This window comes from Haliaeetus albicilla, chromosome 18, assembly GCF_947461875.1.
Source record: "Haliaeetus albicilla chromosome 18, bHalAlb1.1, whole genome shotgun sequence".
In the NCBI taxonomy this organism is placed as follows: Eukaryota; Metazoa; Chordata; class Aves; order Accipitriformes; family Accipitridae; genus Haliaeetus; species Haliaeetus albicilla.
The window spans coordinates 18,199,176-18,221,644 of NC_091500.1; the positions used below are offsets into that span (position 1 = coordinate 18,199,176).

Sequence of the window (22,469 nt, forward strand, 5' to 3'; positions counted from 1 at the left end):
GACTTGTTGTAGAACAGAGAATAATATGTTCCAGGCCAGAAATGACAGTATTTCCAAGAAGACGGTAGAAATTCAAACAGCTTCTATCTTCTTCCACCAGTCTGCGCCACTGACACTCCCTGTTCAGTTCTACAGAAGCAATTGAAAGGGCCTGATTTTTCAGGAACAAGATACTCTAGATGTAAAAGGACATTGGTGATCGTGGCAGGGGGCAAGCTCGTTATCATACATATGCTTTTCTCCAACACCTCAAAAAAGTCAACGGTAGCATCTCTGCAGCGCAGCGAGGGAAGCAAAATACATATTAAAAAAAAATACAAGCACGAAACCCCCGAGTCCTACTCCTACTTTTTCCACCCCTGCAACCCAAACCAACCAATTTCTCCCCCAACCACACACTTCAGTTTTGTCGGAGAACACTGCCTGTGGGTGTCAATCCACAGCCCCCCTTAGTTATTATTCGCACCCCCTCGAAGAGCAGCTGCTGCCCTCCAAGGCGCTGAACTGCTTCAAGACGCCTCAGCTCATTTACGGAAACCACGGGACAGAAAACACGCGAGTGGCGGTGGCCGCTTTCACGACGTGCCCGACAAGACCCGCTGGAAGCCGCACCGCCGGCAGCACCCTTGCCCCGCAGGCAGCCCGCCCTCTGCCATCCCTCCTCACAGCCGGGTACCGCTCCCAAAACCGAGCGCAACCCCCCCCGCCCCCGAAACACCACCTTGCCGGCAAAGGGGCACCCACCGGCGCGGCTCGGAGCCGGCTGCCAGGGCCAGCCCCCCCTCCGGGGGGGGGGGGGGGGGGGGGCAGAGAGACACGGGCGGCAGAAATCCCGTGGTTTCTGCCCCGGGGGAGGCCCCGCAGCCCGCGCGGGAGGCGGCGGGCAGAGCCCTTTACGTAAGGGCATGTGGGTGCCCGGCGCGGCTCGGCGCCGCCTCCCGCCGCCCCACCGCCGCGGCGGTGGGGAGCGGGGACACCCCCTAAGCCCCCCGCACCCCCGCCGGGGCTCGGCGGGGCCGGCGGAGGTACCCCCCCCCACACACACCCCCCCTCACCTCCCGGCTCGCCCCGCCCACTGCCCGCGACGCCTTACCCTGCCGCTCCAGCCTCTGCCGGCACGGGGCGGCCCGCGGAAGGTGCGCGGCCCCCCGCGTTATCCCGCCGAGCCGCGGCCGGCCGCCGCCGCCGCCCCCGGCATGGCCTCCGCCCCCCACGGCGCCGTCAGCCGCGGAGCTGGAGTGTGCGCGGCAGGCGCCGCTCCCGGGCTTTTCTCCGGCGGGGGGCGGGGGCGGGGGGAGCGGGGGCGGGCGCGCCCGCAGCTAGGCGGGCGCCATTAACGGCCGCGCTGCCGCTGCCGCCGCCGCCCGCTTTGAAGCGGCCGCCCCGCTCCGCCGCGCCGGGCACGGCGGCGCCCCCTGGCGGCGGCGGCGGGAGGCGCCTCCCAGCCCGGTGGGCGCGGGGATCCCGGGATTTCCCGCTTGGCAGCGCCGGGCGTGTTCCCTGGCCGGGCCGGGCCGGGCCGGGCCGGGCCGCGCCGCGCCGCCGGTTTTCCCCTTCTTTTTCATCTCTTTGGAGGGTTCGCATCCCGGGGGGCCCTGCCGTGACGGCCCCCGGCCCGGCAGGTCATTCAGCGGCAGGAGAGCAACAGCCGGGGATGGATGTTACAAAGGAGGGCGGAAGGGTTTGCCTCGCTTGCGAGGCGGGGAAGAAGGGAAACGCGAGGGAACCATGATGGGCACGGCTGTTTGGCAAGCACCGTTCAGCAAAACCGGCTGCCTTTCCCGTTGTTGGTTTAGGTATGGAGCAACGACCGGCTCGCTTCCGTAACACGCGGAGGCGCAAAAGGGAAAACGCCGAGCTGGGGAGAGGGATGGGAGCCGTCAGGCTGATGTACTCGAAGGCACCTTACGCCCTCGCCCGAGGTGGAGCAGGGCTGACAGGACACGGCAGCCCCTGGGGGCACCTTGCGGAGGCCGTGGGGCCGGGAAGTCGTGAAGCATCTTGCTGCAGCTCCGCTCCTGGGCCCCTTCGCTCCAAGAGAATGTGCAGGGAAAAAAAAGGCTGCCAAGGGCAAGGGGCGGAAAAAGCTAAGCCTCCCACCACACCCAACCAATTACTGTGAAAAGCCCAGTTGCAGGCTGTCTAGTGCAGGAGTTTACACTGCAGCCTGAAGACAGGAGAAGAGCTTGAGAAGCCACCTGTCTACTCCTCCGAACTGAGGAGCTTTTCTCTCTTATTTCCCATCACTGAAGATAATCTTTTCTTCCCCTCAGATATTTATGGATAGTTGTGTCTTTCGTAATGGCTGCCATCTGAACAACACAAGGTATTTTAGCTGTCTCCTCCCGGCACAGCCCAGTCCACTCAAGCTACTAACAGATGCTTTTCATCTCAAGGAGAATCACCACGAACTGTTCTCCATTTGGGCCTAGATGCTGCCCTTGACACTGCACAAGCAGCCCCCCGTTCTAAATACAGACTACATCCAGAATGACAGACCTCTTGTGAATGCAGTCACACCTTCTGCTAGTACAGTTCTGGGTTATATTGAAAAAAAAAAAAAAGAGGAAATTACAGGCAAACTAAAGAAAATAGAAACATTTATTGAAATGTGCAACATACTCATGAAATATTTAGCACTACTTACATGACAGTCTCATTTAAAAATTCATCTTTTGTAACATTCAAATAGATCAGCATCCTTCACACTGAGAAAGAGGGCTTCTTAAATTGCATCTTCGATGACAGTTTTACTCATTACCCAAGGTACATTCACACTTTTAACTGAAGTAATTCTCCCAAACGCTCCTTCTCTACAAATTTTACAAATAGCAACAGTTGCGTAACACTAGTAGACTACAGTGTAAGCTCCTTCCCAATTCAGCATCTTTAGCAAGTGCTTAGCTGCAGTCCTCTGAGATTACACATGAAAACACAGTTAAGCATATCTGTGTTCACAGGACTTAAATTTAAATCCTGACTCTTCAGGGCCACAATGTACCTGTAATCTCTAAACCTGGTAGTAGCCCTGTTGAATTCGGGATTATTTTTCTAGTCCCATGCTGAAAAGTTCAGCCTAACTACAGAATGAAAGCCTAAAGTCCATCTGTGGTCTGTGAACTGAGAACTGTGTTTATAGATTTCAAAAAAAAAAAACCAACAGGTTAATCAAACTGTAGCCAAAAAAATTGTTGAGATTTTACACAAAAATTAATTTTGCATATAAAAATACCAATAGCTACTCATTAACTTCAGTGATTGTCTGTCAAACTTCATTATGTCTAATTCTTCATTTCCAATGTACACAACTGGCATGTCCTTTGGAAAAGAGTATCACACAGAGCATAAACTTTTTCTTAATTACGTATGGTAGCAAGAAGCGATGTAAAATGCTTAACATTGTAAGAAGATAAGAGCTAAGAACCTTCATAAAAGCCATCTTCAATGTCTTTGCATTATTTACTGGATTTTCACATTTTCAGCTCCAGTTCATTTATCCTGCAGCTTCCTCCGTAGGCACAGAGGATCTCTTGCAGCAAAAGAATAGCCATTTACAGAGTAAAAGGCAAAGCACAGAACGGCAGCATTTCTGGATCTGAATGGGAGTTTGTGTACCTCACATCTGCATGCTGTGATACGGCTGGCATTTTCTGCAGAAGCAGCAAGCTGGTAGATGTACTGGTACATTGATGCACTAAATCTTTCCCCATGCTGGGACTGAGCCAGCAGCAAAGGCAAATGCTTCCTTTCTATCAGGCAGCAGAGATACTGAGGAAGAGGCTAGATTTAACATTTGAGCAAAGGGAATGCAGAGGAAGTCAAACCCCACAGTTACATAAATTTGTGCTGCCCATAGTTGCTACTCAGGCAGAACTCCAACTGAGGTCAGCGAAAGAGCTGCCAAAAGACTGTGGGGTTCATGTGTGTGGGCCACATTTTAAATGTCACTTCATATTAATACAAGGAAAAAAAATACTGAAATGTAAGTGTCTAGGAAGTGTTGTGATTGCAAAATGCAAAATACAAAGAGACAAAAGAGCACCACTGAGACAGTATACCTACAGTTAGGATAGTAAAAGTACAAACTGAAGGAACTGCGAATGGAAACATTTTCACAGTGTATTCAGAGATGCACCTTCCTTTATTCAGAAGTAGCAGCTCCTACTTAAGCGCTTTCCTCTTCAACTTTGAAGATGTATTAGGTGAAAGCAAAACGTTTCTCTCAAAAAGTCTTAAAAAAAAAAAAACAACTAGCATTATCAGAAAAATGAAAGAAGGTGTAATTTTCTCTACATGGTACATTTAGCGCATGCTGGCTCCCAACGGCTGCAAATATTTAAACGTGTGAGACAGTCCAGGCATTGAGTTCAATGGACAGGATGAATGATTAGTGCCAGCTCACTTCTGCTTTGTGCAATGCTTATCCCTATGCCTTTCATACAGAGCTTTGCAGGGGGTAGGGAGCGGGGATGGGACTAGCTAAATTTGGAAAACTGCCATTATAAAGCCATAACAATTGCCAGAAAACCAAGAATGAGGGCAGCATATTAGATTACTGTTTTTGCAGCGGGGGTTGACACCTTTCTATTTTATGTTGATGCTGCCAGCTCTTAAAATCAAAGGCAGCTGTCAAAAAACCCGATTAGTTTCACTTAATACTTGCATGTTTGTAACCAGCAAGCAAGAACAATAACTGAGCCAAGCAACCTTTAAAACAAGGATACATGATATATGAACTTTGTTGTTTGTAATTTCATGGCTTAGCAAAATAAAAAGCATGCGAATAACAGCCAGTATGCAACAGAATGTACGTGTTAGGTGTGCTACGTAGTATTAATTAATTTCAGAAGGAATATTCATCAGAATTGTATGTACAGGGAGAGAAAAACATGTTAAAAATAATAAATCAATATTTGCAGATAAAAGGAAAATTGAGGAAGATATTAATAAAATGCAAACATCGTTTTCACTCTAAATATTTGTTAGAACTAACACCATTGCCAATGTGAAGTAGGAAGTTGCTTGTCACTGGCTAAAACTCACTTTTATGTTTTAGGACAAATATTATCTTCTTTCATGACTAAAAATGCATTTTCACAGAAAATTACATCCCCCAACATATTTGCAAATATCCCATGTGTATATGGAGGAGAGGGAGAACAACAACAGGCTTACGGTTAAGTCTTAAAGAATGAAAATTGCCTATTTTTTCATCTTAATTTCCTTTTAAATACATGATTACAGATAACAATTCCTAGATTCTGACCCTCTACTACCCCTGAAAATGCAGGGGCTGCTTCCAAAGGACTGCCAGCTGGCCCTCTGGTGATCTAGTGAGGAACTGCAACCCACCTTTCCATATGAACGAGGCAGAACACGTTCTCCAGTAAGAGTTTCCACTTACCCATCGATATAAATGTTTATAATGAATTAGAGATTGGGGTGGGTTTTGGTTTGTTTTCTGGCATGCACACTTATGTATCATTTTAAAATCGTTTCCCGTGTGACATTATATTAACAGTTTGCCCCTAAGTCCTTCATATAATGGACTAGAAAGTTGATTTCAGAGATCTATTTATATGAAAGCTCTGAAGGGACTTGGTAATGTTCAACCAAACAATAGATAAGAACATAACCTACATTCTAAAAACATTTAACACATTTATATATAGAACATCAATCCACCTAATATACCAAGTGTAGATAAAAGCATTAGATACATATATACATGCACATATATACAAACCCATTTTCTTTACATAATGCACGTGCCCTAACTCAGTATATTGAGCTACCAGTCCAGTTTCATGTCTGCTTTACTCCACACATACTTTCCTCCTCTGTTTAGGAACATCTTCTCATCAAATCCACTGAATTTTATAGCTGCTTCTACGCCAACATCTAGGATGGACTTGGAAGGCTCTTTCCGTCCATTTCTACAGTTCAGAAAACGCATCTGGAACATCAGTAGATAAGACATTAGAAAGTCAATTTGTAAAAGATTAATTCTTCTACAGAATTAAACAAGTTGCACTGCAATCCCACAAAAGCCTATATAAGTGCATGAACAGTTTCACTGTAGCCCTTAGAAGGCTCAGAAGCTCATGGTTAGACACATTGACACATCTTAGCAGGAACAAAGCCATACTGTAATTCCTGAACATTAAATGTTTGCTCTTCCGTTACATGTAGCTAAGTTGGCTCTTTGAAGTTGAACTTTCGGGACAAGTTTTGTATTTTTAAGTTAAAGAAAAACAGCAAAGATACACATCTACACTTTAAGATTCATGATGCAATGATTATACGTGCAACCTGATGGCAACTTCTCCTTAGGTCCTACTTATATTCAAGTTCTCAGTATGTTTGATGGGAAGAAATTATATCTATTCCTTGTACTACATGGTAATATTCTTTTATAGAATGCACAGTAAATTGAATTGGTTATCACTGTTGTATACATACATATATTAGCATACAAATACGAAGTAACGAACAAGGACTTACGTATTCATCCAGAATGAGGTATGAATCCCTCATCTGTAATAGATCAAAAGAAAAAAACAAATTAATATACAAACCAAAATTCCATTCTAGTGAAAAATCAAAGACAAAACAAACAACTATTCATTCAAAGCCTGACCCAAATCTTTGAAACAGGTAGTGTCTTACCACTATTTCAGTGAGCGTGAATCAAATTTATAGACCTCTCAAGCATCTCATTGAAATGTGGGTGCCCAACTGGATAAAGGTGTTTTAAATAATACCCAAGTTTTCTATTAACTTCTACACCAGCAGAACTTACACTGTTTTGCATACTAGAATGATTATGTCATTTTCCAAACAAATGACATGCCCATTTAAGCTGGGGTGTTTAATTATCACCCCAACAGACAAAGGTGTTCTCCCAGCTCAAAGGTAACTTGCCAGCTCAAAAAGCTCTCAGGTCTGCACCAGGAGACAGGCCAAAAGCTGAAATAAGACATTTTTGCTCAGCTAACTGTGCATCTCCTACATGATCGTCCCTAAAATTCTCTGGGTAGCTGTAGCTCGCTGCTGTGTAGAACAGGAAATCTCTTTGATCAATTTGGTGTCCATCTTTCACCCAGGTTTAACAGAAATCAGAGGCAGTCTTCTAGAACCAAACCTACTGAGGGAAGTCTATGCTTTTTTCCTAGGACTTCTTACATGGAAAAAATTGGAGAAGCAGTTCTGGGTTCTCATCTAAACACCTTTTTTGATGAGTGCTCTCTTCCACCAAATGCCTTAAATGCTACACTGCACAGTCCCACTTTTGTGTCTTTCACAGTAAAGGCAACCCAGTCTGCTCACTTGAGCTCTCTATACATTAAGAAGTAAACTGTAAATGGAGAGTCTTCATCTGTGGAGAGGAAAAGGAACACGAGATGGGAGATTTAAGGCACTCCTGAACTTGGTTGAACTTAGTATCTCCTCACTCAGTTCTTAACAGTGAGTCTTCTAACTCTCCTCATGCCATGTATAGGGTCTGTAGGCATCTTACAAAATGTCCTCAGCTCCACCCTTAGGCACTAAAGTCCTCTACTGCAGCTAATGTAAGCTGGATGGCAGCTCATCAAGTTAACTGCTGGGCTCTGCAGTAGCACAAGGAGTCTCCTGGTGAATAAAGAGCCCGAATATGCAGTCCAAAGGAGTTCAGACAATGTTAAAAATGCGACTTTATTGTGGCAGGGAGTACCCAGTAAGGTATGTCAGGCAAAAATACTAGTTCCTGTTCCTCAACACCCAACATAACGCTGACTGGGATGATATCTTACTTTGCGTAGGTTGATGACACTGCCATAGCATAACATCATGGTGAAACTCTATTAGGAAGCTATGCTTAGAGTATAAAGTGTGCTTACATTAATATGCAACATTTTCAGGATCTTGTGCCCTGGTGGGGAAGAGCTGTTCAATTCCAAATGGCTTAATTATTGTTTAGAGTTCACCATTCAGCTGTGGAAAACTCAGTTTCTCCAGTTTCTGTGCTTATCCTTTATACATCCATCTCACTGAGCAGAAGCCCACATGACGCTGTGAGAGAACTCCTGCTGTTTTCCACAGGACTGGGATCAATCAGTTTTTACTCTTCTGTTAATAACTTTGTGCTCAATAAAGAGCCTTAAAGAAAATTTAAAACCTTGGTTTCCGCCATCATAAAACCAGTTGCTGACAAAGTCGTACTGTACCTCTTCTAAGCCAATACTAAAAGGGAAACTGTTAATTGCCATGAAAGCCTCTAGTTCTTTTCCATCTTTGCAACTTTATTTGAAAATAAAGTTACAAAAGGACAGTTTCAATCTTACCTTCTGATTAGATTCAGGTACCAAACAGGAGACATCTTTGTGGCGATCCAGGAATTGTTCAAAGTCTTCATCACTGATAACAAATTTCTCTGCTTCTCTCAGGGCATCCTCACCAGTGTTCTCCCCTTCGATGAGCAGGCACTGGAATACCTGAAGACAGAAAGCACCTGGTTAAGATTTTATGTTTTCACTTGCCTTGAGGAGAAACAACTGTCACCATGACAAAAACCTTCAGTTGTCTCAGTAGCAATGTCTTTAATTTTTCTTTCAGTGGAGCCACACTGACGCAAATTGTCATAAGTGAATACTACATGAAGGGCATGGTGCAGATTTATTTTTAGCAAATTAATATTACAGCGTTCTAAATGTAATTATACAGTCATGCTTCCTGATCAGGTTTCCACAGAAATCTTAACTGCTCTGGCCTTAATAAGGGCACAGATAATCAAAGCTCAAATAAACTTTTGATTGAACCTCAATTGGTATGTCTGTATCATAAATGCCAGTAAGTACTATGTACAATGCAGACTATCAAGTCAATCTTTATTCTTAAAGATTTTAACCTGATTCGTGACTGTAAGTTTAACTGGCTTCAGATGGTCACAGAAAAGATAGGGACGACTCCCCGGGAACAAAATGTAATAGTTTGTCTACTTAACAGCCTTCTTCTAAAGGCCAAGTCCTCAAATACGTTCAGAATAGACCTTGGGAGAAAAAAAGGTGCCTTTGCCATCAACATGCTCTGTAACACCAGTAAGAAAGTAGTCCAGGAAGCTTGATGAAATATTAAAATGTCGTATTTTCCTTACACTCCTTTAGTAGGACCAAGATTTTACTTACAGGGATATTTTTTCCTAGGAAATCATGTGTGTATACCGATTTCCATGAAGCAAATAATGAGAATTATTCCACAAGTTCTCCCATATTTATGTCACATTATCGCTACCCATTTTCAGACTGATAAGGTATTTAACACACTTCTAGTAGAAAATATCATATGTGCACACTAACCACTAATACTCTATAACAGAACATTAATGTCTAATGTACACTTATATATTGCTAATGATATATTAACTCTAATGTATCATTGTACACTAGCTTTTCCTCTTTTTCTCTACATCATGACACATTTTCAAATGTTAAAGGTCTTCTACCTTATTCTTAATATCATGAAAAACCTAGATCTACATACGCTGAAGTAGTAATTTCCTGTAAATGTCACAACAAAAAAAGATTCTTGACATATTGGGCTCCATTTAAGTGCAGAAAGAGACAGAACCTGTCTCAACACCATGTAACACTGACAAGAAGTCTGCTACCACCAGCCCAAGCTGGAGCTGGAGATGGAGATCTGACTGAGGTCATGAGGGTCTCAGACAACTCCTGGACTTCACTTCATTATTACTTTTCTCTGAACAGGAAACTATGGTATACAACACTACTTTCTTACCTTCCAGCGCACGGGGTTGAGTGCCTTGATCTGCTCATTCATATCTTCCTCAACGTTAAACCTGTTGATCACTGAATTTATTTTGAAAGCAACACCATACCCTCGGCACCACTGTCTCAGTTTATGCAGATTTTCCACATGGTTCTTCTTTCCTTGACCACGGCCAATTAAAACGTTGACATTCTCATCAAAACTATCACATGAAATTGCCAGAATGTCTAAATATTCACCTGAAAACAAGTTTTAAAAATGTATTAATATTCAGTCCCTCGGTTAAAAGCTGTCAGGAGACTGCCCACTTTCACTTCCTTGTGATCTGTCACCAAGTGCCATGTAAATACAGTTCTGTGGAGTCCTCCTATGAACCACAAAAGCCACAGCGGCAGCAGCAGGTTTTTATGTGTGTGTGTGTGTGTGTGTGTGTTTGTGTCCCCAGCATTATGGAGACAGTCTGAGCTATTATTTTATTATCTTATTATACCAAAGAGGCAATAGTACAAACTGCTTATGTTCATAATGTATAATTAGCAGTATTTCACCAGTACTTACGTTTGGTTTGCGTTGACTGTAAATGAACCACTAACAAACCACCTCCCACTTGCACCAAAACCCATCTTTTGGTGAGGCTGCCCCGAGGAGGCTCCCAAACCCCGCCAGTGCTTCTGCACACTGTTGTTTCTCCTTACCGTACTTCTTGAACCACCGTTCTCTAATCAGGCTGCCGTTGCTAACAATGCTGACGCTTGGTAGCTTCAACTCCTGCTTGCAAAACTGGACCAGTTTGCCCACATATTCGCCTCTGTCCTGAAGAAACGGTTCTCCTCCCGAGAAATTGATTTTCTCCATTCCTAGGAAAGGACCAAAGGAAGATGCTGCGAACCTCTGCCTGCCTATCGCCTGCTCCTTCCACACGACTGCAGCCGTAGGAAGAGGGACACAGGGACACCCACTCCCCGCGATAACTTCTTCGACGCCACTTGCTCCTGCCGGAACGCGGCCCCCCGCCCCGGCTCCCACCGGGGGAACCCCCCACCCCCCGGACTCACCCGCCTCCTTGAGCATCGCCAGCCCCCGCTTGGCCTCCTCCAGGGGCAGCACGAAGGAGGTCTTGGCCGTGTGGAAGCAGAAGCCGCACTTGTAGTTGCACTGCCGGGTGAAGTGGTAATTGACGCTGGTGGGCGTCGGGGGCGCGTCGTCCCACTCCCACTCCCGCTCCCGCTCCCGCTCCCGCCGGGGGCCCGCGGGGGCGGCGGGGCTGGGGGCCGATACCCGGCGCCAGCCGGGCAGGGGCAGGGAGAGGGGCAGGGAGAGGAGCGACAGGCTCCAGCACAGCGCGCCCAGCCGCCCGCGCAGCGCCGCCAGCACCGCCCGCGCCACCGCCAGCGGCAGGTGGCCCAGCACGCCCAGCTGCATGGCTTGGCTCGGCTCGGCTCGGCACGGCACGGCTCGGCTCGGCTCGGCGGTTCACTGGGACTCGGCGGGACGGGCTGCGGTTCAGTTGGACCCGCCTGGGCTCGGTTCGGCTCGGCTCGATCCGGCCGGGCTTGGTTCGACTGGACTCGACTCGACCCGGCTTGGCTTGGCTCGCCTTGACTGGACTTGGCTCGGCTGGGCTTGGCTCGCCTTGGCTCGGCTGGGCTCGGCTCGGCTCGCAAGCTGCTGCCAGACGCCCGACGCTCCGCGCTTAAGAGCGCGGCGGCCCCCCCTCCTCTCCCCTCCCCTCCCGCCCCGCCGTGCGCCGTAGCGCGGGGAAGCGCTCGGTTTCGTTTTCCTTTCTCGCAGAAGGGAAACTTGGCACCGAGCCGCGGGCGACGGCTCGCTGTTTTCTTTCTCCCCCCCCACCCCGACCCGCTTCTCGGCCCCGCAGGGCCATCACGAAGCAGGTCGGCTGCCCGGCGCTGGCAGCGGGTTTGAGCCCGTCGAGCACCTGGTCGTGGTTTAAGCCCAGCCGGCAACAAAGCACCACCAAGCTCCTCGCTCACTCCTGCCCCCCGGCCCCAGGGGGATGCGGAGGAGAAAACATAAAAAAAACCACTCGTGGGTCGAGACAAGGACAGGGAGGGATCACTCACCACTTTATGGTCATGGGCAAAAGACAGACTCGACTTGGGGAAAAATCAAATCTATTTAATATACTACCAATCAAAACAAAACAGGATAATGAGAAGTAAAACCAAACCTTAAAACACCCTTCCCCCCTGCCCCCCCTTCTTCCCGGCTCATCTTTACTCCCAATTTTCTGCCCCTCCTCCCCCCCCAGCGGCACAGGTGGATGGGGAATGGGGGCTGGGGTCAGTCCATCACACGTTGTCTCTGCCGCTCCTTCCTCCTCAGGGGCAGGACTCCTCACTCTTCCCCAGTTCCAGCATGGGGTCCCTCCCACGGGAGACAGTCCTCCATGAACTTTCCCAACGTGAGTCCTTCCCACGGGCTGCAGTTCTTCATAAACTGCTCCAGTGTGGGTCTTTCCATGGGCTGCAGTCCTTCAGGCACAGGCTGCTCCAGCACGGGCTTCCCATGGGCTGCAGTCCTTCAGGCACAGGCTGCTCCAGCACGGGCTTCCCATGGGGTCACAGCCTCCTTTGGGCATCCCCCTGCTCCACTGTGGACCTCCATGGGCTGCCGGGGCACAGCCTGCCTCACCATGGTCTTCACCAAGGGCTGCAGGGGAATCTCTGCTCCGGTGCCTGAAGCACCTCCTCCCCCTCCTTCACTGACCTGGGGGTCTGCACAGGGTTTTTTTCTCACATTCCAATTTCCTCCCCCACTGCAGGCTTCCCTTCTTAAATCTGTTCTCCCAGAGGCACTACCACTGTCGCTGATGGGCTCGGCCTTGGCCAGCAGCGGGTCCGACTTGGAGCCAAGGAAACTTCTAGCAGCTTCTCACAGGAGCTGGCCCTGCAACCCCTCCCCGGTACCGAAACCCCACCACACAAACCCAAAATACACCTGAGGACCCCTTTTGATATGTGTGGGCTCAGTGACTTCAGTTCTTCTGGTCAAAAACGGTGTGACTCATGAAGTAGGGGGAAAGCTGATCTTCTACAACTGCGCTGCATCCTCAGAAACAGCCATGAGCTCTTGCAGGTTTAAACAGGTTTGCATTGCGGAGCACTCCAGGTTAGGGAGCCTGATGACTTCAGATTCATGACAAGAAAATACTTGAAGGTTCTTTAATTCTTGGTCTCCAGTACTGCCTAAAGCACCTCAAGCAAAGCTACTGCACCAATTTGAATATAGGGTTAGCCTTAACAGCAGGAAATGTTGGCAGCTGCCTGAGGTAACACATTGGCAGGGCAGATGGCTGCCGCCCCCTCCCATGGAAACACCAGGGGAGACTGGGACCAAGCTGCCAATTCCCATCTTCCTCAGTTCCTCGGTGGCACAGCAGCTATTGCTGGAGACACCTCCCTCATAGCACCAGTTGCCATCAGCAGTCCTCCAGTGTGTCTAGACACACCACGAGGTCCTCTGTGACCTTATGCTGCCTTCAGTCAGTCTGTCCTCATTCTTGCATGGGCACTTTACTGTTGCCACTGCTGCTAAAGTATGGAGCCATACTCAAATCTCAACACCTAGCAACTGCATGGCGGCCATGGCAGGCTTCAATTGGAGCTTCCCTCACTTCCACTGAACTGCCAGAACTGCTAATGTAGCAGGACAGTCTTTCCCTCATGTTCACTTCTTTTTTTTTTTTTTTTTTTGGAAAAGGGGTAGGAGAACTAGCTTCATCCTGTTTGCAAATTTTAATGGGAAACAAAATCTGCTTGTGAAAAAAAAGTGTTGCCACTATGTTAATTAGTACTGTCATTTGCTATCCTTAAACTCCATCACCTTTCCTTCACTTTCCTGGAGATGATCTACTGGCTCAGTAATGTCTGGATCGGTGAATAACGGGGCTTCAGGTTTTCCCCTTCAGCCAGTTTTTTTGTTATCTCTATCAGCTTTTTCTTGCTGGAACAGATTCATGCCAGTAGGGCAGGACGGGACACTTCTTGCTGTGTCTAGTCCCAGTAATGCCACCTCACAAATGTATTCCTGCAGCAGGATGGGAAACATCTCAGTTCCCAAGGCTTTCCAAAAGTGTCTCAGAGCTTACCAGCAGAGACTATTTCAGTGAGTTACCATGGGAGGAATTATCCATGTGCCCTTCTAGTTCCTTCAGGTTTACGTTAAGACAGAAGCTTAAGGATGAAAGCAGGATTTTCTAATAAAGTAAAGGGTTTGATGGTGACAAACTTGAAAATGGAATTGCAAAAGGAGGAAGACAAGACAATGCAAGTTTAGACTGAAACCTGATATTGAAGTTGCTCCTTGGTTGTTTCAGTGTTTCAATTAATTTGGAGAGGTCTGGTACGCTCTGTTTCCCCATCGCTCCATACATCCCTTCTGTTCCATGTTAGGAACTCTATCCCATGTCACATCTTCTCTGGTCCCAGTTCGAATTCCTTTCTCACCTCATTCCTATCTTTTGTTCAGGTCAAGTTGAGCCAATGCAGATACAGGGAGTACAGCCTTTCTCCCTCCTTTGAGGTAGAAAACTTGTACTAAGAATACTTGTGGTAAGCATGAGATCTTAAAGATAATCACAAGTCTTCAAATTGTGCATCTCAAGAAATCTCAGAAGGACAGACATCACATGCCTATTATAAATGATCTCATAAGCACATTATAAGTGATCTCATAAGCATATTACAAATGCGGAAGGAAGCACCACCAACTTGGCTCAGGAATGCTTTTAATCAAGGTTACATCAAGGAGGGGAAAAGGAAAAATGAAAGTAAGCTCTTTTGCTTTAGTCAGCAGGGAGGGGAAAGGCAACAGTGGCATCAGGAAAAGAGGAAAACAGGAGAGCAAGGAGCCAGACAGGTCAGTGAGGAACACGGCTAGCTTTTCAAGTGCTTTGAAAGCAAAACTTGGCTGCAAGTCAATTGGACCTCATAAAAATGAATGAATAGAAAAGTGGCAGATAAGCCTTACTGTGCATAAAGGTAAGGCAATGCTTGTAGGAAAGAATAATCGAAACCTTGTGTACCTGATGCTGAGCTCAGTAGTGGCAACTACATCTCAGGAAAGAGATCTCAGAGTCACTGTTGCTACCCCTCTGAAATCAATGGCTCTGTGGGAGGCAGCAGCAAAAAACTATCATCCAGAAAGTTATTGAGAACAAGGCAGATGGTGTTATTCTGCTGCTTTGTGAAACCTCGGTACGTGTAGCCATACCTTGACTAGCAGTACAGTTCACATCTCCATGTCTTGGCAGGACCTCACGGCATTAAAGAAGTTATCCCTGCATCTAAATTATCAAGGGGATGAAGCATCTGCCCTACAATAGATGGGGGCTCTCATTTCTGACATGACAAAGCTGAGTGAGCTTTAAAAACCCATGAGAGTGATAAATATGCCAAATGTTGAACTGTTATTCACCAAAGTCAGTAATATTATTAGAAGGGGCACTTGTTGAAACAAGTAGGATATGAGTTTGAAACGTATGGAAGAAAATTGTTTTTACATAACAGGTTGTGCCTTGCTGGAAGTTGAGACTACAGGGGTTTGTGGAGGCAGACTGTATCATGGAGTCAAAAAGGGATGTATGAGCAAGGGTCCATAAATAGGTGCTAAAAGGAAGAGATGCAGATGTGCTATCTAACATTTCTAATTTGGTGGCTGTAGAAGCTGGAGGAACATGAGGACGAGGAGAAGGGACCATGGAAAAGCCAGGCTTTTGCACAGCATGTCATTCTGCCAGACAAAATACTGGGCAAGAAGAGCCACTAGTCTGACTCAGTAGTGCCTATTACTATGTTCTTAAAATTACCATCTATTGGCTTCTTGTATAAGGAACCATGTTTTACCCTGTGTCTTCTGGCATCCATACCCAGCTGCCATAGCCATGTGTTTGAGTGATGTGGAACGACGCAGGAGTTCTCAGGTTTGAAAAAGGGCATGTTTTGCTTCAAAGAAAGCCAGTTTGCGTACCTGCTGCTGAGACTGTATTGAAGAGCCTCCAAGGCTGTGTTCCCAGTTCCTGCTCTGGCCCAGTCTTCCACCAGCTTCCTTACCATGGGCAGTTTCCAACTGGTATAGGTGATCTCTAGCTAACGGATACTGCCTACCAGCTGCTTCCTTCTCCCTGCAGGTATGCTGAGCAAAAGATATTTGTGCAGCATGTTTGAGCTGACCAGAGGAAGACATCAAGTTCCTGAGGAATTTCTCGTAGAGTGTACTCGCTTGTAGAGTATATTCTTCCAGAAGGTGCATCAGAACTTTAACTGTAGATACCTCTAAGTGGCAGTTTTCCAACTATTGAAAGGGAGAGATAGGATTCTGCAGAGGAGCAGTTTCTCCTACATTTCCAGTTACATATTTTGAAAACTCAAACATTTTGGGCAACATTAGTCACAGCAGCTGACATGAACCTAACTGTTGCCACTATTTCCAGTGCTTCTGGTTCCTGCCCCTGAGCTGATGAAGGCTGAAACTGGCCATCAGGAAGTTCTGAAAGCACTGAAGGCTAGTAAAAGTCCGTATTACTTCCAAAATTACCCGAGGCCGTTGGTCTTGTTGTCAAGGCACTGGGTAACAGGACAATGGGGTTAAGTTACCGGACAGCTCGGTGCTACTTGGGCACTGCGACACAGCAAACCAGTCACCCCAGTATTGGCTTCTGGCTTGCTTGCCGCTTTGGGCCGGCCCGAAGCAAGCAGAGCGCATTTGCGCTTCTTTTCTTTTTTTTTTTTTGTTTCGTTCTTTTGAGCCCACCAGGATCGCCCCACGGCAGTCCGTGGGAACGGGACCCTTTTTTGCGGGAGGGGGCAGATCCCGAGGCTAAGACCGGACTGTTTCACTTTCACTTCCCGCCCCTCCACGCGCGGAGCCATCGCCCGCGGGGGCCAAGCCCGTTCGCTCCAGCGCCGCTGAAGCGGGGGCGGGGACCCGGGACCCGGGCGGGGAGGCAGCAAACCCGCCCGCCCGCCCGGCCGCAGCCCTTGCCCGCCGCCCCTTTCCGCGCAGCCAGCCGCTTCCCCGCCCGCCGGGCTCAGTTTCGTTTCCCGCCGCCGCCCGCCCCGCCCCGCCCCGCTCCGCCCCGCTCCGCTGCCCTCCGCTCCGCCGGCCCCGGCTCCGGGCGGCGATGCTGCGGCGCTGCCCCCCGGGGCCGCCGGGCCCCCAGCCCCTCCGCCGAGCCCTGCCGCCCGCCGCCGCCGCCGTCCGCCGCCGCCTGCGGGAGGTGAGCGCCCGCCGGGGCTTGCGGGGGGGCGCGGGGCCGGGGGCCGGGGCCGCGGTCAGGCGCTGCGGCGGGCGGGCGGGAAGGGTCACGTCTCTGCTTGCAGTGCGCGGCGCGGATCCCGGAGGCCGGAGCGGTCCTCGACCTGCTGGAGCAATGTCCCGAGCACCAGAGGAAGGGAAGTTTCCCCGTCGTCGTTTTCGAGGGGCTGGATGCCACAGGTAAGGGCAGTGCATGGTTGGAGAGCCGCAGGCGAGAAGCGGTTGGGAAGAGCAACCGGGAACGGGTCTCAGGCAGGCGGTAAGGCTTACGGATTCAAAGCTTCCTGGAAAAGTGTGGCGGGTCTGCAAGAATTAGGAATACCAGCCTGTCTTCTCTTACTTGTAAAAGACCAAACAGTCCATGCTAATTTTCGTTCAGTGGGACGTTCGGTTTCGTTCCGTAAATGAAAGACTACAAAGAGCGGAGTGCTGGAAATTAAATTTCTCGTGCAGATGATGAAACACGCTTTTACCGGAGAGCCTTCAAATAAACGAACTAGAGTAGTGGTAGTCTGGGAAACTGGCAGCAGTTTGTCTCAGAGAGAAATATTAGTTGCCTCCAAATAACTTTGTTTTCTGACTTTTCAGTTAAAGCCAATTGAAAATCCCCTCTAAAAAGAAAGGATTGGGTGACAGCGTGGCAACATCCACATGAACTGTGACCTAGAAAAACGTTGTAAATGGATATATAGAGAAATCGCCATGCATTTAAGGAGTGAAGACTGAAAGCTGGCAAGAGGGAGGGGTGGAAGGCCCTGAGAGTAGGAAGTGGAGTAACAATTCCTGCAACCAGGCTCGTAATCATTTCCCACTGAAAACCTTATCACGACACACTCAGGTCACATAGTCATATGTCAGAACATGGGCTCCAAGTGAACAGATAGGAGCATTTTTCAGTTTTTAAAACTCAGTTTTATCTGACATGTAATATAACAAATGTTTCCTTCTGTAAATGAAATGCAGGCAAAACCACTGTAACCCAGTCTGTTAAGGACACCCTGAATGGCATTCTGCTAAGGTCCCCACCAGCTTGCATCAGCCAGTGGAGGACAATATTTGATGATGAGCCAGCACCCATTAAGAGAGCATTTTATGCTGCGGGCAACTACATTCTTGCTTCAGAAATAGCGAAAGCATCCACTCAGGCACCTGTGATCATTGACAGGTTTGTATATTTAAGAATTCCTCTTATATCAGTGCTGTCATACAGTTGTTCAGTGTTACAAGCAGAAGTTGTCAATGATAGTCTCTGGGTTTCTTCTTTTTTCTTTATTTTTTAAGTGCTACCTTGCAGATAGTCAGATGAATGTTAAATCAATATTAAATCTTTTAAAGAATAATACGTATGATAACAATAAGATGAGGGACTTCCACCAGTGTAATACTCATAACTGGCTTTAGGACACGTGAAAAGTGTTACATCTTCAGTGAGAAATATTGGAGGCATGGACTGTGCAGCCTGAGCCAAACCAGGGATCTGTAACAAACCTGAGGAGAACAAGGGCTGCTGATCATGGCTATCGCTAAGATGCATCTGAGATATGGGTGGATTAGAATGACCGAGTTTTAGGCAGACTTACTCTTTGAAGATGGAAAACCAGAAATATGCATCCCACTTTTGGGGGTTTGTTTATGTCACTTCTTGTTTTGACTAACTGTGTAGGCAGCTTTCAGTATTACTCTTAAGAAAGAAAGTCTAGATGCACTTTGAAACCCCTGGCTTGTTTCAGAAGATGTACTGTAGTCTCCCCCCACAACACACATATGCAGAAGTTGTTTGCATGGGTGGGAGTGCTATTTTTAACCAGCCGCAAAACTACTGAAATCTATAAAATACAGTGCCTCATAGTGGTGGGACCATTAAATGCAAGTGAAATGCGTAACCATTAATGAGCTCTGTCTTCATTCCCTTGAGGTTGAAGACTGCATGTTCTCTACCAAATCTGTTACATGTAGTAGGATGGGAACCACAGAAAGGGGACTCAGAGTACTGGGTTTTGACATATAATGTAACTCTTCTTTTGACCTCACTCATTATATGAGAAGACCTTCTCTTGATAGGAGTATCTGGAACACTCTTTGCATAATGTGTAGCTTCTACCGTATGTCTTAATTAATAATTCACAGCAGTTCTGAATATTGCATTGAGTATTATCACTCTGTTAAGAAATAATGGATGGCACAGAACTATTCTTTACATTTCCCTTCAAAATCGGTGTCACCTACCTCATCATTATTGCACTTGTCATTACAGTGACACCTGTCTTCTATATTACTGAAGAATTAGTGTCCTCTTTAAAATTTCTCTCTCCGTTCTGTATTTTCCTGACAGATACTGGCACAGCACAGCTGCCTACGCAATTGCCACTGAAGTAGATGGGAAAGTCCAGGATCTTCCACCAGCTCACGATGAGGTGTACCAGTGGCCCGAGGATCTGCTTAAACCCGATCTTGTTCTTCTCCTTACTGTTGACCCTGAGGAGCGAGTCCAAAGACTTCAGCGTCGGGGGCTGGAGAAGACAAAGGAGGAAGCTGAGCTGGAAGCTAACACCTTGTTTCGCCAAAGGTACACTTTTTTTGTGGAATAAGAGGATGGAGGCAATCTTGGCTCCTGTGGGATCAGTAGCAAATGTCCCACTCACATTACTGGGACAAGGAATTCCTATGTCTAAGCTTTTGGGTTGGGTTGTTTTTGGAAAGGATTAATGGCTGACAAGGTAAATTCTGTCACTTCTCATTGAAAGTGTTTGCAGGTGAAGAACTTCATTCTCCTGCGAAGGAGCTTCGAGTTAAACTACTTGTATCTTGCTACTTGCTGCTTTTATTGTAGTACCTTTCTTACTGAGATCACGAAGGAGAGAAACCTAAAAATTCCAGACCTAGGAGGCAAGAAGTTGAAACACATAGGTTCTCCAGAAAAGTCTGGAATTGATCTCCAGATGAACAGAATAAAATTTAGATCTCCTCTTGTAGATGTCTTTAGTTGTGCTAAGTGTCTCAGGTGCCAATATAGTCAATACCTTCAATGGAGCCTTTGAAGTGATTCAGTTCACCACCTGCTTGTTGCTCAGTGATCTAAGCATAAGTATCTAGAGCCATCTGATACTATCTGAGACATCTGCATGAGGCTGGCAGATGTGATGAAGAACCTGTGGACACTTTCTGGACGAGCAACTGGAAGCTAAATGAGATGGTCCAGAGCATCTCAAACAGTACTAGATATATTTGCTTAAGCAACTGAATTGCACCCTAGCTATCCTACTTCAGGGTGTGCTGAATTGCTGTCTAGGCTCTGCCAAATGTATTGATCAGATCACCATCATCTACGGTGGACACTTAAATACCTAGTGCTTGTGTAGATACCTCAGTCTAGACACCTGAATGTTTGGTGTCTGTATCTACAAACGCAAAGCTGAAATCTACCTCTAGGGTTTTAACATTTCTGGTGATGATATACCTTAAAAATATCCATTGCTTAATTCTGACAGAAACTCTGTGCGAACACATGGTTCATATAGTGGGACCTGCAGAGGGGTGGGTGAGCTAGGGAACATGCTGCCATTTAAGAATCTTTCGTGTTCTCATTCTGTTACTTCTTCGTCCTGTCAGAAAGCCTTTGGTTATTTCCACTTATTAATTATGTCAACCTGGATGTGAGAACATTCAGAATCTTGCTCGATTCCTCTCATGACTTGTGGCCCGAATGTTTGGCATTATTAACTGTGGGACCGTAGAAAATGATATTCACATCCTCACAGGCTAAATGTGGGAGAGCTCTGCATTATGAGAAGGCTTATAGTCTAAGCGAGGAGTTTTTCCTCCTGTATTTCATCCCAGTTTTCATCTGGTTAGCAAAGTTGATCAGAGGAAAGGGTTGAACGATGTGTCAATTCTGTAATCCAGTCAGTGAGCATACCTACACAATGCCATGCCATATAGTTCAGGGACACCTTAGCAGGCTCCAAATAACTTAATTCAGGTGTTAGAAGCAGGCTGTCCACTGTACTGCTATACCAGATGTTACCCAGTGCCAAGTTGTAAAGAAAGAAATACTTTAATGCCATGCCATGTGAATATGGATAGAGCTCTGGGAAGCCGTGTCAAGGAAACTGCATTCTGAGGCTCGCATTGTAATAGTTACTAGTGGTTTATTGCTCTTTGCAGTAGATTTAATTCTTAACTTCATATTAGATTTTCTTTCCTTTGTATCTGTAGTGTGAACACTTTCTTCTGAGACTGATGACTAATGCCATTTCATATCCCTGCAATTTGAAGTTTCATTTCTCTTGTTTTGTTTTTAAACAGGGTTGAAGAGTCATACAGGAGGATGGTGAATCCTGCATGCCAAGTGGTTGATGCCAGCCCCTCCAAGGAAGAGGTTCTCCAGACAGTGCTACAACTAATTAAGAAACACAGTGCTTTGTGAAAGCAACTTCTGTGTAACAGCACTTCAAAGATACTTTTTAGTGCACTTAAAAGACACTCTTTATTGCCCCTCTGGGTTTGGTACCTGAAAATGCACTGTGATGGGTTTTGTCCCACAGGAGAATCTTCTCTTTCTTCTGTCAACAGTTACCTGTGCAGGTTATCTGTTTCACTGCTGCCTACTGTTCTTTTCTATGTAAAGCAAAATACTACTCACATTATTCAGCATTCTTAGTAAAGCCACAAACATACCATGGTCTATTGGGTCTGGCTGAGACAGAGCTGATTTTCCCCGTAGGAGCCCTCCCAGTGCTGTGCTTTGCATTGGTACCTAGAAAGGTGTCGGTAACACCCCAGTGCTCTGGCTACTGTTGAGCAGCGCTCGCACAGCATCAAGGCTGTCTCTCCAACATTCCCCCTCACCAGTAGTCTGGGGGGTGGGCAAGATCCTGGGAGGGGACACAGCCGGGACAGCTGACCCAAACTGACCAAAGGGATGTTCCATACCATATGATGTCTGCTCAGCAATAAAAGCTAAGAGAAAGGAGGAGGAAGCAGGGGCATTCATTACTTACATTGGTCTTCTGGAACAACCGCTACGAGTACTGAAGTCCCGCTTCCCGAGAAGTTGCCAGACATTGCCTGCTGATGGGAAGTAGAGAATAAAATCTTTTGTTTTCCTTTGCTTTCGCATGTGACCTTTGCTTTTGCTTTATTAAACTGTCCTTATCTTGACCCACAAGCCTTTCATTATATTTCCTCTCCCCTGTCCAGCTGAGGAGGAGGAGTGATAGAGGAGCTTTGGTGGGCATCTGGCATCCAGCCAGGCTCAACCCACCACATACGGTCATGTACGAGGTACCTCAGAGTGCTCTCTGACACTATGACATTTCAAGATGCTATCATGTTGCACCTTCATCACCAGGAGAACCTGTTCCTGCATCCATTGTGTACCAGAATTCACTGGACTGCAGCAGGAGCATGAGATGCCCAAGGAGAGG

At 47.1% G+C, this 22,469-nt stretch overlaps 3 protein-coding genes across 10 annotated transcripts in view; 1 reads left to right on the forward strand and 2 right to left on the reverse strand.

Moving 5' to 3' along the window:
* RNF144A (ring finger protein 144A) overlaps positions 1-1,254 on the reverse strand; it is a 67,820-nt gene extending 66,566 nt beyond the window's left edge. For 7 of the 8 annotated variants that reach the window (XR_011328627.1, XM_069805852.1, XM_069805849.1 and 4 more), the window contains exon 1: positions 1,094-1,253. The gene's annotated coding sequence lies outside the window, so the exon portion shown is untranslated. Of the gene's footprint in view, positions 1-1,093 lie in introns of all 8 variants that reach the window. The other variant, XM_069805855.1, reaches the window with a different exon arrangement.
* Positions 1,255-2,583: 1,329 nt separating this feature from the next.
* RSAD2 (radical S-adenosyl methionine domain containing 2) lies at positions 2,584-11,431 on the reverse strand. Its single transcript, XM_069805856.1, has 6 exons — positions 10,824-11,431; positions 10,464-10,625; positions 9,778-10,007; positions 8,325-8,474; positions 6,505-6,537; positions 2,584-5,956 (listed from the first exon to the last, which is right to left on the reverse strand). The coding sequence occupies exons 1-6, from the start codon at positions 11,188-11,190 to the stop codon at positions 5,792-5,794; spliced, it is 1,107 nt and encodes a 368-aa protein (XP_069661957.1). The 5' UTR covers positions 11,191-11,431; the 3' UTR covers positions 2,584-5,791.
* A 5,423-nt stretch (positions 11,432-16,854) lies between these two features.
* On the forward strand, positions 16,855-22,203 carry CMPK2 (cytidine/uridine monophosphate kinase 2). The gene is made up of 5 exons (XM_069805857.1): positions 16,855-17,005; positions 17,109-17,223; positions 18,007-18,208; positions 19,376-19,609; positions 21,349-22,203. Exons 1-5 carry the CDS (start codon positions 16,910-16,912, stop codon positions 21,467-21,469), a joined length of 768 nt encoding a protein of 255 aa, XP_069661958.1. The 5' UTR covers positions 16,855-16,909; the 3' UTR covers positions 21,470-22,203.
* The last annotated feature ends 266 nt before the right edge of the window (positions 22,204-22,469 follow it).